Source organism: Xiphophorus hellerii, chromosome 24 (genome assembly GCF_003331165.1).
Source record: "Xiphophorus hellerii strain 12219 chromosome 24, Xiphophorus_hellerii-4.1, whole genome shotgun sequence".
Lineage (NCBI taxonomy): Eukaryota > Metazoa > Chordata > Actinopteri > Cyprinodontiformes > Poeciliidae > Xiphophorus > Xiphophorus hellerii.
Genome location: NC_045695.1, coordinates 4,724,915 through 4,739,475, shown reverse-complemented (window position 1 = coordinate 4,739,475; position 14,561 = coordinate 4,724,915). Strand labels below are relative to the sequence as shown.

Genomic DNA, 14,561 nt, shown 5'->3' with positions numbered 1-14,561 from the left:
ATAGTGGGTTAAAGTGTGTTTGCGTGTGGCTCACCTCCCACCTCATCCCCCCCCACCACCACCGGCTGCAGCACTTCCAGGGGAATTTACAACAGCATGTTTTCAGCTGCCATGAACGGAGAGTCCACATCATCATCATGCTGTCTTCCCAACCCAAACACTCCAGAGAGTCTGGGAGCTGCAGAGCTGCTGAGCGGAGCGGAACCGGCCGGCACTCAGTAAGTTTCACTCCCTACTTGTTTCTGTAGCCATGTCGTCATGGTGAATCGCTTTCTGCTGCTCATACGACGCGGGGCATGAGTAGATATGCTTGGAAAAGTTTCAAAAGTTCAACATTTAACATTTTATTCACCATAAAGATGCTGGGATGTTTCTGTAAGACTAGAAACTCTTCCCTTAAAGCCTGAGTTGTGTTTTTTGGGGGGTTTTATGCAATTCACTTAAATAATAGAGAAAGAAATAAGATGTTTTCCTTGCAAAATAAGGAACTTGTTCCCCAAGTATGTGGAGTATGTTCAGATCCAATAGTTGCTTCCAATATTTCACCTATTACAGTTAACATCATAAACAAAAATTCAATATGAGCACATAAATAGCTGCTTGAAAATATGCACATTTAAAAAAAAAAATTAAAATATTGTCCTCATGCAAGTGCAGTCCATCTCACTAGATATTAAATTAGTTGAAAAAGTAATGATTCTCACTTTGCTAAATCTGTCGAGACTTTGCTGTAGGACATTTGTTGTGAATTGACACTAAATAAATAAGCTGAACTGATTTAAACTGAATTGATTGCAAAACTGTAAAATGGTTTAAAACAGAGCTATGTAAAATCAGTTGGTGGCAGCACAAATTAATGTCATGGATTTGAAGGAAAAATAGATTTAAACTCCTTATTTGTGCACGTCTGCAGTGTTTTAGCTAACTAACTCAAAAGGAAGTTTAAATTATTCCCTTAGACTTAGTCACGTTTCCATTAAAAGACAGATTAAGATTTACATAAGGAATAATAGAAAAAGTTAAATAAAACAACAAGCTCATTCCATTAGTTAGGACATCTAAACGGGGTTTTAGGCAGCCATGCCATTCTTTTACCAGAATAAACAAAAACATGGAAATTTAGTGTAGAAATAGGAGAGACTTTGAGGACTTCCACTTTGTGTGACTTTTATGAAGCATGAAATGTCCTGGTCAGAAAAACTGGAGGTAAAACTACTCAAATCTTTACTCGCGTATTAGCCTTAAATTTGCTAATTAGCCAGCTAATTTACTCAGCATTGTAAAATTAGCAAAAAGTAACTGCATAAAAGAGAGAAGTTGAACTTGCAGAGTTAATCTTGTAAAGACGGGCAAACTATAATTCAAATTATCACAATTGAGCCCAGAATCAGTAAAGCTAGCTCACAAACTAGCCAAGTATTTTATTTTATTTTTTCTAATAATGCTTGCTAGTTAGCTGATTGTAAGAAATTAGCTAGGTAGGTCAAGTTAAGTGAAAGAAGCAAAATGTCTGTCCGTAAAATTGATCCTGACAAGTCTGCTGAATTATCTGCCCAAAAACTAAACTAGCTTCCTACACCTATCTGTGTCCCTTGCAAGCTAGTTAATTTATTAAAGTTTGTAAATTGGTAAAAAAAAAAAAAAAAAAAGAAACATAATGCAATAGGTAGTAAAAAAATGTTGCTGGGTAGCTCATAAGCTAAAGGTATCCAAACTGCCTTTTATAAAAAGTTGGCAAAACTCACTCAAGCTTCCCAGAAATAATGCTACTTAGCTAAAGTTTGGTGTTAGCTTCAGCCTTCCAAAAGCCAAAAACTGCTAAATTATTTTATTATATAAATTAATTAATTAATTAATTTAAAAAAAAACACATTACAGAGTGGAAAGGCCGTTGAAAGCATAATGCAACATTAACAAACAAGTTTAAACTTATAGGTTAAATGAAAAACTATTAAAAAGATTAGCATGTTGGGTTGTCAGTGTAAACGTGTAATGACTAAATATTTAAATGAGCAGTTAGACAACTAGATATCAAATTCTCAGAAAATACAAACATATTTCATAAAACGAATTGCAATTTGTGTGTCATCTTTTGTCTAAAAGACAAAATGGTCTAAAGAAATATTTACTCTTCTATTTGAATTAGGCTTGATAAAAACTACTGCATTTAAACTGTGCTCATATGAAGAAACATTGACTGTTTTGAGTAGTTTTATGTATGTGGGAAAGGCACATAAATGAGTTAAGAATGGATTTTAAAGAGTCCTTTGTGATAAATTAGAATCCAGACAAATTATATTGGTTATGTATTCCCATGTTCCTTAAAGATCAACTTTTGCCATCTAATAATGATGTATTTTTTATGAAACAAGCCTGGCTTTGTGTGCATTTCTTAACGAAACAAGAAGTTGAGTGTCTCCTGGCGAAGCGGCCCTAATTTGGTGCTTACACTCTGTTGTTGTGGGTGAAAACAATGAGCCAGCGCTCGGGTTCACATCAAACCCGTGTGTACAATCGTTCTCTGTGGGGGGGGCGGCGGGGTGGGGGGAACTCCAGTGGAAAATATTCACCCACATAAACACACTGTTGTTTCTCAAGCTGTCATCAGTCTGCTGATGAAATGCATGTGTTCAGTGTTCTGGTGAGCTGCCATCGCATGATGCTCACATACCTAGCTAACAGTGGTGGTGGAGGGGTTGTTGTATATTTTGATAATGGTTGGAAACATTCCTCTACCCTCTCTCTTTCTCTCTCGGCCTGCTGGGCATTCTCGCTTGTTTTTCTGGCGTTTTTGTCTAAATCCGGCTCTCTCATGAGAGAGTTCAGCAGAGAGTCACGCTGCCGCCCTGAGGAACACCAGCCTTGGGTGTCCCACAACAGGAAGTTAATCAGATCTGTTTTCAGGATGCATATTAAAGCATCCAGTCTCTGTTTTGTCCATATTTTTCCACTCACCTTTGACCCCACCCCTCCTCCCCTCCCTGCCGTTTCACCCCCCCAACAGCAGCTCTGGTGACTAAACAAGAGCTGCAGTCACTCAGACAAGTTCATGCGTGTCAGAGAAGGGCATCGTCATGCTAGCGGCTCGTTTCCTTTTGTCTTGTTTGACACAGTTGTAGGTCAAGAGGTGATTAAGGTGTTTGCTTAACGCAACATCACAGAACCTGTCTATTCAGTCTGCCTTTAGCTGTGGTTGAGAGCAGGTTAGATGCAGGTTATAGAAACTAATAAAGGGTTTAGCTTCGCTGTTTCAACCTTAATTTTAAATGTGCAGCGGCTAACAGCTAGCAGTTCGGGCTTATTTCCACACACACAGTAAGATTTAAGGCGGTTTCTGGCAGATTTATGCCAGCAAATCTTCTCTTGATGCAAACCGGATTTTTCTTCAAACATCTGTCTTTGATTGAGACGACTGACAGACTGAGCTTTATGAATTTATTTTGTTTGCATGGCCTCAGTTTGCGATGCTCCGATAATTAACTGCCGCCTCACCAGAAACTCCTAGCCAGGCTAGAAACAGTCTTGTATGCTCCATTGTTGAGCTCAGAGAACAGATGATTGGATTAAAAGCCTCTTTTTGAAAATGCTATGTAATTTCATTTGTAGAAAAAAAAAAAAATCAAGATAAGAAAGGATTTTATGAGGTTTTATTTTTAAGCAATAATCGCCTTTGAAAAATTAACATTGAAGTTTGTATTTAATTTCAGTGCGAGATTATGCTTCCAGTACAATAGGTGAATATATTTTCAGGATTTTACGCTTTTCGAATATATGTTTAAATAATTTAATTTAATATTAAATCCTATAAAAAAAAGTATTCTCTCTGCTATTATTTGTAAATTAATAATAATAATAATAATAAAAATGTTTCACATAAAACAAGTGGTTGCATAAATATTCCCACCCAGTCAGGATTCGCATCCACACTCTTCCAGCTCTGTCAGGTTGGTGGGGATCAGCTGTGAACGGGTCCGGACTTTGACTAGGCCGCTCTAGTCAATCCATGCTGTTGTCGGGTCGTTGTCTGGCTGGAAAGTCAATGATTTCATTGTCATCAATTTGTAGGAATCAGTTTTCATACTATTACTAGATATAAAGCCTTTCCTTTTATACACTGTGATTGTCCCAGCAGTGCCAGCTGTACTGTTACACCTACAGAGTCAGGATCAGGATCAGGGGGTTTTCCAAACATCCGGTGATTGTGAACCATCTGTGCCGCTCTGTCCGCATCATAAACCTCACGTCAAACGCGTGCCTGCTTTCATTTTCTCCTCAGTGAATGCAAAGTAATGGCACCCCTCCCTCCCCTCCTCCTGTGCAACCGGGCGGGGGTATGACCTCTTTTCACAGGGCAGGGGCACTAAATGAACTGGTTCCTGGGGCTAAAAGGGGGTGCACCGATCAATGTCCAATCTCCCCTTCCGTCCGTGTTCTGCTGCCGCCACTTCCTGGGTCTTTTTAGGACGATTGATCGGAAACAATCTCTGAATCCTCCCTGTTCAGACCAGTGAGGCTCCTGCAGGATCCAGCTCCTCTGCCAGTCTCGGCCTGCAGCTGTTTGCTTTAATGCGTGTGCTGCATTATTCCTAAAAGCTTAATGTATAACCCGACTCGCAATGAAAGCTCTTCCAGGCTGCAGGTCAGAGGAGAGTCTTTCTCTGATGTTTCTGTTGCTCAATCAAATGTTTGGTCGATATGAAGAGGGAGCAAAGTTCACGGCGTCTCCTGGCCTAGCTTTTAGTGAGTGATAATAGCAGCATTTCCATTATAAATGTGCTCAAATCTTTGACTATTTTCTGCTAATGTAAAAAAAAACAAAAAACACCCCACACACACACACACACAATTTCGCAATTGCTGTTTCCATTAAATAAGAAATTAAATTGAATTCACACGTGAATAATGTTGTTCATGTGGTAAGTCATTAAAAATCATGGATATAAACAGTTGCATCCATTCATAATTTATATTAATAAAATTCATAATTCAGCCATGGTGCTAGTGCTCATCCATCAGCCATCACTGGAGACGTCGGTGTATTACTGAGGCGTTGGAGCGACGAGCCCCGCCTACCTGGAAGTGTCGACGTACGCGCCGTTTTACAGAAGAGCTACGGATGCCACACATCGGAATGACGCGTAACTTTTTACTGTCGTCTTCGTCTGCGCTCTGGTCAGTAGTAACGTCCAGCTGTCCGTCATGTGACTCGTGACGTGAAAAACGGGTTTTGATATGGCTGAAAAACCACCTCACCCCCAGCTCAAAAGCCTTTTAGCGAAAAGCGCGAGTTTATTCGAAACGGGCGCGCTTCCGTTAGGCGAAGTTATTTTCGTACTTTCAAGTTGCGCAGTTTTATGTTTAGTGGAAGCGCAGCGACTGACGGGAATCTCTCACTAAACCGTTGGAGATGTGATGAGTGTTTTAGCTCCTGCTGCTCATGTTGGAGTCCAGATAACAAAATGGTCTTATAATGAAACTATAAACCTGTCCAGACAGAGGCAACACTTGAGAGTAGCTCAAATGGGTCAAATGTGATGGACATGGTTAACTGGTTAGGTATTCCCACCCTGGTGTTCTTGTAATCTCCTGTTTAATCTCCACAATCTGTCCAATCTGAGCGTCACGCCTTGATGCTCAGCAAGAGTACACTGGAAGAGTCGATATCTAAAACACCAAGATGTTGCATATCACTGGAGCAGTTCAGTCTGTTTTAATCCAACTCTGGTCCGTCTCTAAAGTGAATTCTGGTCCTACAAATGTCAGTCTGGTTCTGGTTGAAATGAACTCTGGTGCGATTTGAATGCATGTGAACACCAGCTGGACCGCAACCCGCTCCAAAAGCAGGAAGTGGACTAGAGCGCGTGGCATTCTGGGTAAACAAACGTTCTGGCCTAGCGCTAGCAGGAGAAATGGCTTGTGGTTTTTCGCCAAAGTCAAAAGAAAAATCCTCCAACTGCTAAAATCTGATGCTACTCCATTTTTGTTTCCATCTGGTGAAGAAGGAAGTAGCGCTCGGTGTCTTTTTTTAGAGGTTAACGTGTCGTCTCCTTCGGTGGTTCTTGGTGCAGCGCCCCCACAGGCGAGGAGGGGGAGCTGCAGATTGAAGCCGGTGTGTGTCCAGCCTGCATTGGACCAGCAGCAGCTCTGGTTCATATTCATGGAGGATCTGCTGTGATTATCAGCAGTTATTTACACACTGAACCGTGATCCGTCTGTAGCTTTAAGAGTTATCATTAAGCTGTTCCCCCCTCCAGTCTGGGGCTCTGTGACCTCAGCTGGGTCCTCCCTTGTTCCTGGAGCAGATGTTACCCCCACCACCTCCACCACCCACCGTCCTGCCTGGCCTTCTCCCTGCACCCTGCCATCTAATTACGCCGCCACACAAAGACTCCCAGATGTCGGCGTGCTCTGCTTCTACTGCCCCCCACCTTCTCCCCATGCTGCTGAGCCGGGCCGGGCCGGGTGTCTCTGGTCATCACCACGGCCTCAGCCTCAGTAATGGCTTCTGTTTAAATCAGTGGAGTCTGTGGTGAAAGGACGAGGACCACCATGGTCTCATGGACTGGGTCTGATCCTCAGATCTGTCGCCCCATTGGTCCAGCCAGCACTCTCAAGTGTTTCATTTGCCTTCTCATCCATCTGAACCGTCAGCCGTCTGGACCGTCAGGACCACAGCCGTGAGCAGAACCTTCATCAGACAGCCAGAGATCCAGGCGACCAGCGCCGGATCGCCGAGGGTTCTTCTGAATCAGAAACATTAGAAACATGAGACTGATTTGGAGCCAGGTTTTATTTTTAGTAGCTGTGTTTACGTCAGGAAATGTCTCTGGATGAACTCGACCTCCTCCTTTCTGTAACGGCAGCAGAAACCAGCTGGAGGAGTGTCCCTGACCTCTGACCTCAGAGCTGTTGGGTTAATCTTTATCACTCCTGATTGATCTCCAAAGATCCAGAACCAGATCCATAGCCGCATTTGTTTCTGCCTCGTTAGAGACATCGCCGCGTCCCACTTCCTGTCCACTGATTGGTGTCTTCCTCCTGGACGGGAGAGAAACGGGGGCAGATCGAGGTTCAGTGGTCCAACCATCAGCGGCGGCGCCCCGGGCGTCCCGGCTCTTGCCGTTGATAAGCCCGGGACCAGCGGGCCGGCGCCGGGTAAAACACGTCGGCCTGACGTGTGCTTATGTTTGACAAGTGCAGTCATGCTGATGAAGCCTCGGCAGGGCTGTAACGGATCCAGAGACGGCTAACTTCAACAACATGAAGCAATGTGGATCAGAACACTGATCCGTTTAGAAACGGGTTCATGAGCGAAGAACTCCTTTAATTAATCAGATGTTTATCCTGTGAAACTCAGTTAAACACACTTTTAGACAGGACTATGTCACAGGACTGAATGATATGACTGAAAAACATTTAATATCAGTCCATATTGATCATTATTTATCAGTTTTTTGTCTTATTTATTTGAAATCCTGCCAAACTGGTGGAGTGACCTTTCCTGTTTCATCCATAGTTTTCTCTCCACGCCGTTTAAAAAAAAAAAAAAAGTTTTAGCAGGCAGTCATGGTGCGCTGTAGAGAAACCTGAAACTGCTGCTGCGCAACTTACTCTATAGGTTGTTTCTAGGTAACCACAGAGTGAGTAGGTTGCCACCAGCCTTGCTCAGCTGGCCATGAGATGTTGGGCAGCTGAAGCCTTTTCTTTGCCTACGTCTCCCAGAATGCTCTGCAGTTCTGTATCAGAGTTCACTGAATATTCTATCACATATCTTATCTATTGATATTGATCATGTTCCGATATATATTATTGATTTATTGTCCAGCCCTAATATATATAAGGAAACAAATCATCATCAAATGATCCCACAGAGATAGTTCTGTACTTTGACTAGGCTGTTCTAAAACTTAGCAAGCTCTCTTTATCTCCATGTACCTGGTAGACATCTGAAGGTCAAAACAGACTTGTATTTGGAACAGTTTTAATATTTCCTCCAACATAATGAAAACAAAACATGTAACAAACTCTTTTATGTGGAGAAAAGTAACCCCACAGCATCATGCTGCTACCACCTTCTTTCCATGTCATTTTTGGAATAGCGTTCATCACATCTTCAGCTATGGTGGCTGAGAGGTCCAAACAAAAACATGAACGATGCAAACTCCAAAACACAAAAGAGACAGAAAAACGCTGCAAACAGAAAGTGTTTTTCGTGTTTTTATTTTATTTTTTCATGTGTTCGTAGCTTGCTTAGCCGTTTGCTGCATGTTTGAACCTGTGGGCCACCGTGGCATGGTTAAAGGGATTAAAAGGCCTCTGCTCCTGCTTCCTGTAGGAATAGCTCAGCCCCCAGTGGGTTCTGTCTGTCCCCAGTGGGTTCAGAAGCCCGGGGTCTTTGTCAAAGCGTAGTCTGCATGAAGCGAAGTGTTTGCTTTCTGCTGTGGGTCCGACTGGTTCCCAGCTCTGTTTAGAAAGGCCTAGAACAACACAGAGGGGTTTGTGTTTGGGTGGAGACGGAGACAGAGAGAGAGAAACAGAGAGAAAAGAGAGGGAGGCATCAGAAAGTGAAACTGGACTCTGCTCTGACCCGGCGGCGGACTCAGGGCGTTCCCTTTTGACTCCTCCCCTCTGTGTCCTGCAGGGCTGCCCAGGTGAGCGGATCGGTGCTGGGTAGAGGGCCGATGAGTGGACGGCTGGAGAGGAGGGAGCAGCTCAAGAGACTGTCTCTGCCGGTAAGTCAACCTGTCTTCTACCCCTCTCTGTCTGGGTCCGTTGGACCGAACCTCCCACCATGAGCTCTTGGGTCAGCTTTCACTTCCAGCAAGGTGGTGGAAACCTTCAACACACCTGTTAGATTACAGCTCTGGACCGAGCGGACCGCCCTCCAGGACCAGCCCAGGCACTGAGTGGCTGGTCTTAACGCCGGGTCGCTCAGGACCAGCAGTCTGGAAGTTTTTACTCTGACATGCAGCAGGTGAAGAGCTGCACTTCCAGGGTTTATAATCTAGGCTGGACCTTCCTCACTGCCGGGTTCAAAGACTCCGACGCTTTAACAACCCGACCTGCTTTGTTTGGGCCGCCCGTCCCAGCTCTGACCCGGCGGACATTGACCTTATAACCGTATTGAACTGAGAACCAATGCTGCTCTTTTCTCAGGCTTTCAATGTGGAGGGTCAGGAGCAGCTTTCAGGTCTCCAGGTTCAGTAGGTGAGGAAGAAACTGTGACAAAATGCAGGACTAGAAATATCAAGGAGTGAAGTATTGTTATGTTTATCCCTAACCCCCGTAGCCTGGGTCACGTCTTAACCAGTAGGGGGCAATGCAGGGAAACCTGGTGTCTAAAGTTAGCAGTAGAGGAAAATAACGCAAAGCTTGCTTAGAGGTTTGAAACTGTTCAATCCACAACATTACAATGAGACACCTTCACTCTGTTGCCGCATTGCTCCTCACCCACAATGCAACCTGATGGGCAACTTTAATTTGGAAGTTCAGATTGATCCTACATTTGTCTAGAGACAGTGAACTGAATTTAGTAAAGTATAATTAATTATCAGTATTGACAGATTATTTATTTATTAATTTTTTCTGTGCAACATAACTCCAAATTATTCACAGATTTTTCCGATAAAGCATATGTAAACTATTCCAAAAGAAAATCCAACCTGGGAGGCAGGAATACCTCACACTAATGCTAGCTGGCATGCTATTGATTGGTGTTAGCAAAGCAGCCAATCACATAGGGCCATTCATTTTGCTTGTTGCTGATTGGCTGAAGAGATAAAAAAGATTGTAAATGTTAGCTTCTGCTTTAGCGCTAGGACCACTGTGGAGTTTCCACTGTGTTTATTAATGGATATTCTGGTTTATTTGGAGTTTTAAACTATTAAGTTAAGCAGCTTTTAGGGTTTTAGCTGTTTCTGAACCAAGAGTTTTGCTAAATTCAAATGTTTTGTTTGCCTTTTCTGGACTAAACTCTAGGAGATGCAGTCTACATTCAACACTTTCTTCCCTCACGATTCAGTTTGTCAGACTGAATTGAATTTTTGTCTTTTCCTTTGGAAACTGGATGCATCATGTTAAATTAAAACGTGCATCCTAATCAAAAGCCCCTTATGCTCTGTACATCTAATATTGATGGAGCTTCCTCTCCGATTTGTTTTTCTGCGACTCTTGGCATCCGACAGCGAACGTGTCCATCATTTTCCAGCAGAGAGAGTCCAGAGGAGCGAGACGCATCCTGATTTATTATTAATTCCTCGCAGTTTGACTCCGTGCGACGCGTCGCGGGCGACGACACCGCGTCTGCCGGCTTCTCTTTATCAGGCTCCGCTCCACGCCGCCGCTTTAATTGCTCCAGAAGCCGGAGCTGCCGAAGCTGAAAGTGGGTCACGTTCGCAGGAACGGCTTTATGATTCAGCACGCTCACATTTGGACACTCAACTATCAGTGCACGTCATTTGCAACAAAAAAAAAAGGAAATCTGCCATATTATTTTCTCTGATTTTCTCTCTCTGCTTTGATTCGGTGGAGAAGCTGAGTGTTGTGATAGGAGGACGCAGAGGAGCCTTTTGGTCAGCGTCCAGCAGGAGAAACCGAAGCCCCAAACATGAAGGATTGGCTTTGAATATGCACATATTTGACACGCAGCAGAGCCGCTCTGTTGGGCTGGAATCACTGGGATTGGCTAAATGTGGATAAATCATGGAAGCCTTAAAGGGGACACACTCTGGCTCTGATAAACCCAGCTGGGCCACAAACACGGAGGGCACGAGAATCAGACGTACACTGCAAAAACACAAAATCTTACCAAGTAGTTTTGGACTAGTTTCTAGTACACTTGAAATAAGACAAACGGAGTTAAAAAGCAACTTCAGCAAGAAATTTGAGCTCATTTTAAGGCAACAATTCCTGAATTTTGATGGGAAAAATGCTAGCTCCATTGCCAGGTAATTTCACTTAATAACAAGATATTTTTCCCATGTTATAAATGAGATAATCCGCCAATAGAACAAGCACATTTTCATCAATACTAAGAAGAACTATCTTGCTGACTAATTAACTTAAGTTAGTTTTGTCTTATTTCAAGTGTACTAAAATATTTACACTAGAAACTGAACCAAAACTACTCGGCAATATTCTGTGTTTTGTGGAGGCGCTGTGGCCAGCAGCCCGAACCTTCAACCCGTTAAAATCAGAGAAACGTTGGCGTCTGAAACGCCAAATGATTTTCGTTTGAAGGAGTCTGTGGAGTGAAGGAGTGATCTGATCCAGCATTACGTTTAGGACTCCTATAATCTGGATGGTCCGGTGCGGCAGTAACTGGGGCAGCCGCCTTACGTAACACGCCGTGTTGCCGGGTTGATTCTGCTGGCCCTGTTTATTTTTATGGTTTGATGGGCGCCTGCAGAGGAAAGTCTCTTCGTCATGCTAGGACGTGCGCGGCGGAGCCGGCGGCCTCGTGGTAAACGCTGCCAGCCGGCTTTAAGTAGGTCAGCTCAGTCAGGGTCCGCTCTGCATGCATCACTTCAGCCGCATCAGGACGGATGCAGGGAAATCAGAGTACTAATGCTGAGATGCAGCTGGATTCTGATTTCAGCAGCTAGCGTATGGAGGATAAGTGGTTCTAAATAAAAAAAAATAAACAAAACAAGCTTCAGAAACAATCGGGTCTGGTTCCTAAATCCAAGGCGCTAAATCAGCTAGCTCAGGTTTACTGAATAGAACCCGACACAGCCTGAAGTAGGAAAAAGATGACATTAGAATCAATAACATCCTGTTATGATATCCTGTAGTATATTACTGGTTTGGATCTGATCAACTTTTAGTGAATTTTCTACAAAGAAATGTCCATACCTGGGGTGCTGTGGTGGCGCAGGGACCAAATCAGCTGGTTCTGCAGCTGATTTGGATATTAAATGTATACTTTAACATCCCAGAGCCTTCATAGGTTTTACCCTCACAGTTCATTTGTCATCAGTCTGTAAAACATAGCTAATCCTTTGGATTAATGATGAGCTGTAGTGGACACTGGGTTCTTCTTCAGTACCAGGAGATTTTAGGTCCAGATCATCATACTGAGCCAATAAAAATAAACTCCAGCAGAGGAAGAGGTGATGAAAGTGCAGAACGTTAAGTGGGAGGTGGAATGATTTAGAGAAAGCTTAATGATTGCAAGTTGGAGCGGAGAAACTGTGAAGTCCAGACCGGTGAAGGTTGTTTCTGTGATCCGCAGCAATTCAATCATCCTTAGTGATAATTGATAACAAACTCTGCAGGGGAGAGTTAATAATCCAGCTCCCTGAATGACTGATTAATCGCTAGCTGAACGGCTGAGAGTCGTATTGAATAATCAGCATGTGGTTGTGTTTCCTGGCTCTCCTCGTGTGAAACTGTTTCTACGTGCTGATTGGCTGCCACAGTCCTCTTGGAGCTCCTTTCATTGACTTGTTCGCCCCAAAACAGACAAATTAGTTGGGTCCACGCTAAATTTAAGCACAAGGAACCGAAGTTGTGCGTTCCGGCGTGAAGTCTTGTTCCTTCTCGTTACAACCGGAGACATTAAAACTCAGTGGTGGGATAGCGGGGGGGGGGGGGGGTTGTGGCTGGGATGGGTAGGAATGCTCCCAGTCGTCTGATTGGCTCCAGCATTGATGTTATTACTGAGCAACTCCAACTAATTGAGTGCAATTGTAGACCACGCCAGCCCCTTTGGGGCCTCCTTCTCACGCATAGCACCCCGGGGTGCCAAGCTTACGGCGCTGGAGGAAGCTGAGTGGACAGTCTGGGTGGGCCTGTGTTATGCAACCATACTGACATCGTCACACATCACTCTGAGGGGCAAATAAAGGCTCTGCTGGGGCAACTGATGGGTCTCTGTGGGCGGGAGGGGGGGAATACCGCGCATACCTGGGGTGGGTACGGGTGTACGGGGCAGACTGGCTCTGAGAGACAGAAGCACTTCCTTGGCTACGCTTCCTGAGCCTCACAGCAAACCATTGGAGCCTCGGTTTTCCCTCCGCTCCCGTCTGAAAGTCGCTCGCAGTCAGCAGAACGCTGCAAGGCCGAGCCGCCACCGTCCGCTTGTAAATTGGTTTAATAATTCTCGAAGCCGCTCGCTTGTTTTTCCACTCAGTTTCAGCTCAGCTCCTGTTTTTATTAGAGCAATTATGCAGCCATTTATGGATCATTGCATCACATCCTGTTAAATCCTGCCCTACATTTCTGCAACCCAGCACTGCAGCGATCTGAGGTCATCTGTTTATTAGTTTTATGTTTGTTGAATAATTAACTTTCACACGGGGTTTACTTTGGCCTCAAACGTGCAAAAGGAAATAATGAATAAAGCATTTTAAAGTTAGACTTTTTGAGGCTTTCTAGAAGTTTATCTTTGGACTCGGGGTGGCTGCTCACTCATCTCCACCCTACTTTGTTTAGTAATTGATCATTCAGGCAGAAGTGGCTCCTAAACTCAGCAACGATCTCATTTTAAACTGGATCTTTAGCTTCGAAGCAGGTAATTTTCCCCGAGGAATTTTAATAATCAAGGTACTCGAATCATTCAAGGAATCGTTACAGGGAATCGTTACTGGAATCAGTGTAGAGTTGAAACTGATTTTCTTAATACCAGTATTAGACTTATTGTATTTGGTCAACTGTAGTGAGTCCTTTAAAGAACCCAGAGTCTTTGTCCATCTATGTTTATGGGTCCCATTAGTAAAACCAGTACAATGTATTACTTCTCTGGTAATAAAAACTTAACGGGCATAAACTGGCTATGTGTATCAGGAATTTTGTATATTGCCAACTCGATGACAGCACAAAGTAGTTTACTGTTTTGGGGCTGTTAATGGTTGGTAAGTAATCAAATTTATGTTGAAATTTACTGAATTCATATGCTGTCCAATTTTAGATGATCAAGAAATCTCATATTCTGGTTATAAAGTGACTGGTCTTCAACTGATAAGCATTTGGTTTGCATGACCCGGCTAAATCTTATGCTGTTTGTCCATCAAGATGGTGGTGGGTTTTTGTTTTGGTGATCTTATGGAAATAATTTGTGATACTTTGAGCATCTTTAGGTTATCTCAGTGATATATTGGTTTTATTTAAAGTAGACATAGTGAAACATTTGTCCTTTGTCCCAAGCTGTTGGTGAGATTAGCTTGAGGCTAATTGCCATTATCTTCATATTCTTGAGGTTTATTGGTCCATCAAAGCCAACAGCAATCAGTGGAAACATAAAAGCGGAATCTTTTGGGTTTGTTCCAGACTCTTACTTTGTAGTGCGTCCCCTCTCGCTCTGGGCCATCGTCCAGCTCATTTAATTGGACATCTATTTTCCTCCGTTCGATGATGCCGCTCTTTTGTCCTTGGAGACGAGGGGCCAATTATGGACTCTGCTCTTCCAATCATGAGTGAGATCAAAGTTGACGCCGAGGTGCCGCGTGCGCTCCGAGTCACATGCATTGTTTTCCTGCAGCGTTCCCTCCGGTCCTGACGGGAACACTGGGCCTTCTGTTGAACCCGCAGTCTGCTGAACGCCCGCGCTCCATCAGCAAGCC

The 14,561-nt window shown here is 43.7% G+C and overlaps 1 protein-coding gene across 6 annotated transcripts in view; it reads left to right on the top strand.

The window, feature by feature from the left end:
• The window catches only part of LOC116716087 (nck-associated protein 5-like), a 155,506-nt gene continuing 140,945 nt past the window's right edge, over positions 1-14,561 (top strand). For 2 of the 6 annotated variants that reach the window (XR_004338386.1, XR_004338385.1), the window contains exons 1-2: positions 1-218; positions 8,642-8,732. Coding sequence is in view for 3 of the 6 variants with exons in the window: in XM_032556871.1 (XP_032412762.1) it covers positions 97-218; positions 8,642-8,732 (213 nt within the window). In the remaining 3 variants the exon portion in view is untranslated. The remainder of the gene's footprint in view (positions 219-8,641; positions 8,733-14,561) is intronic. The other 4 variants (XR_004338384.1, XM_032556870.1, XM_032556871.1 and 1 more) reach the window with 3 other exon arrangements.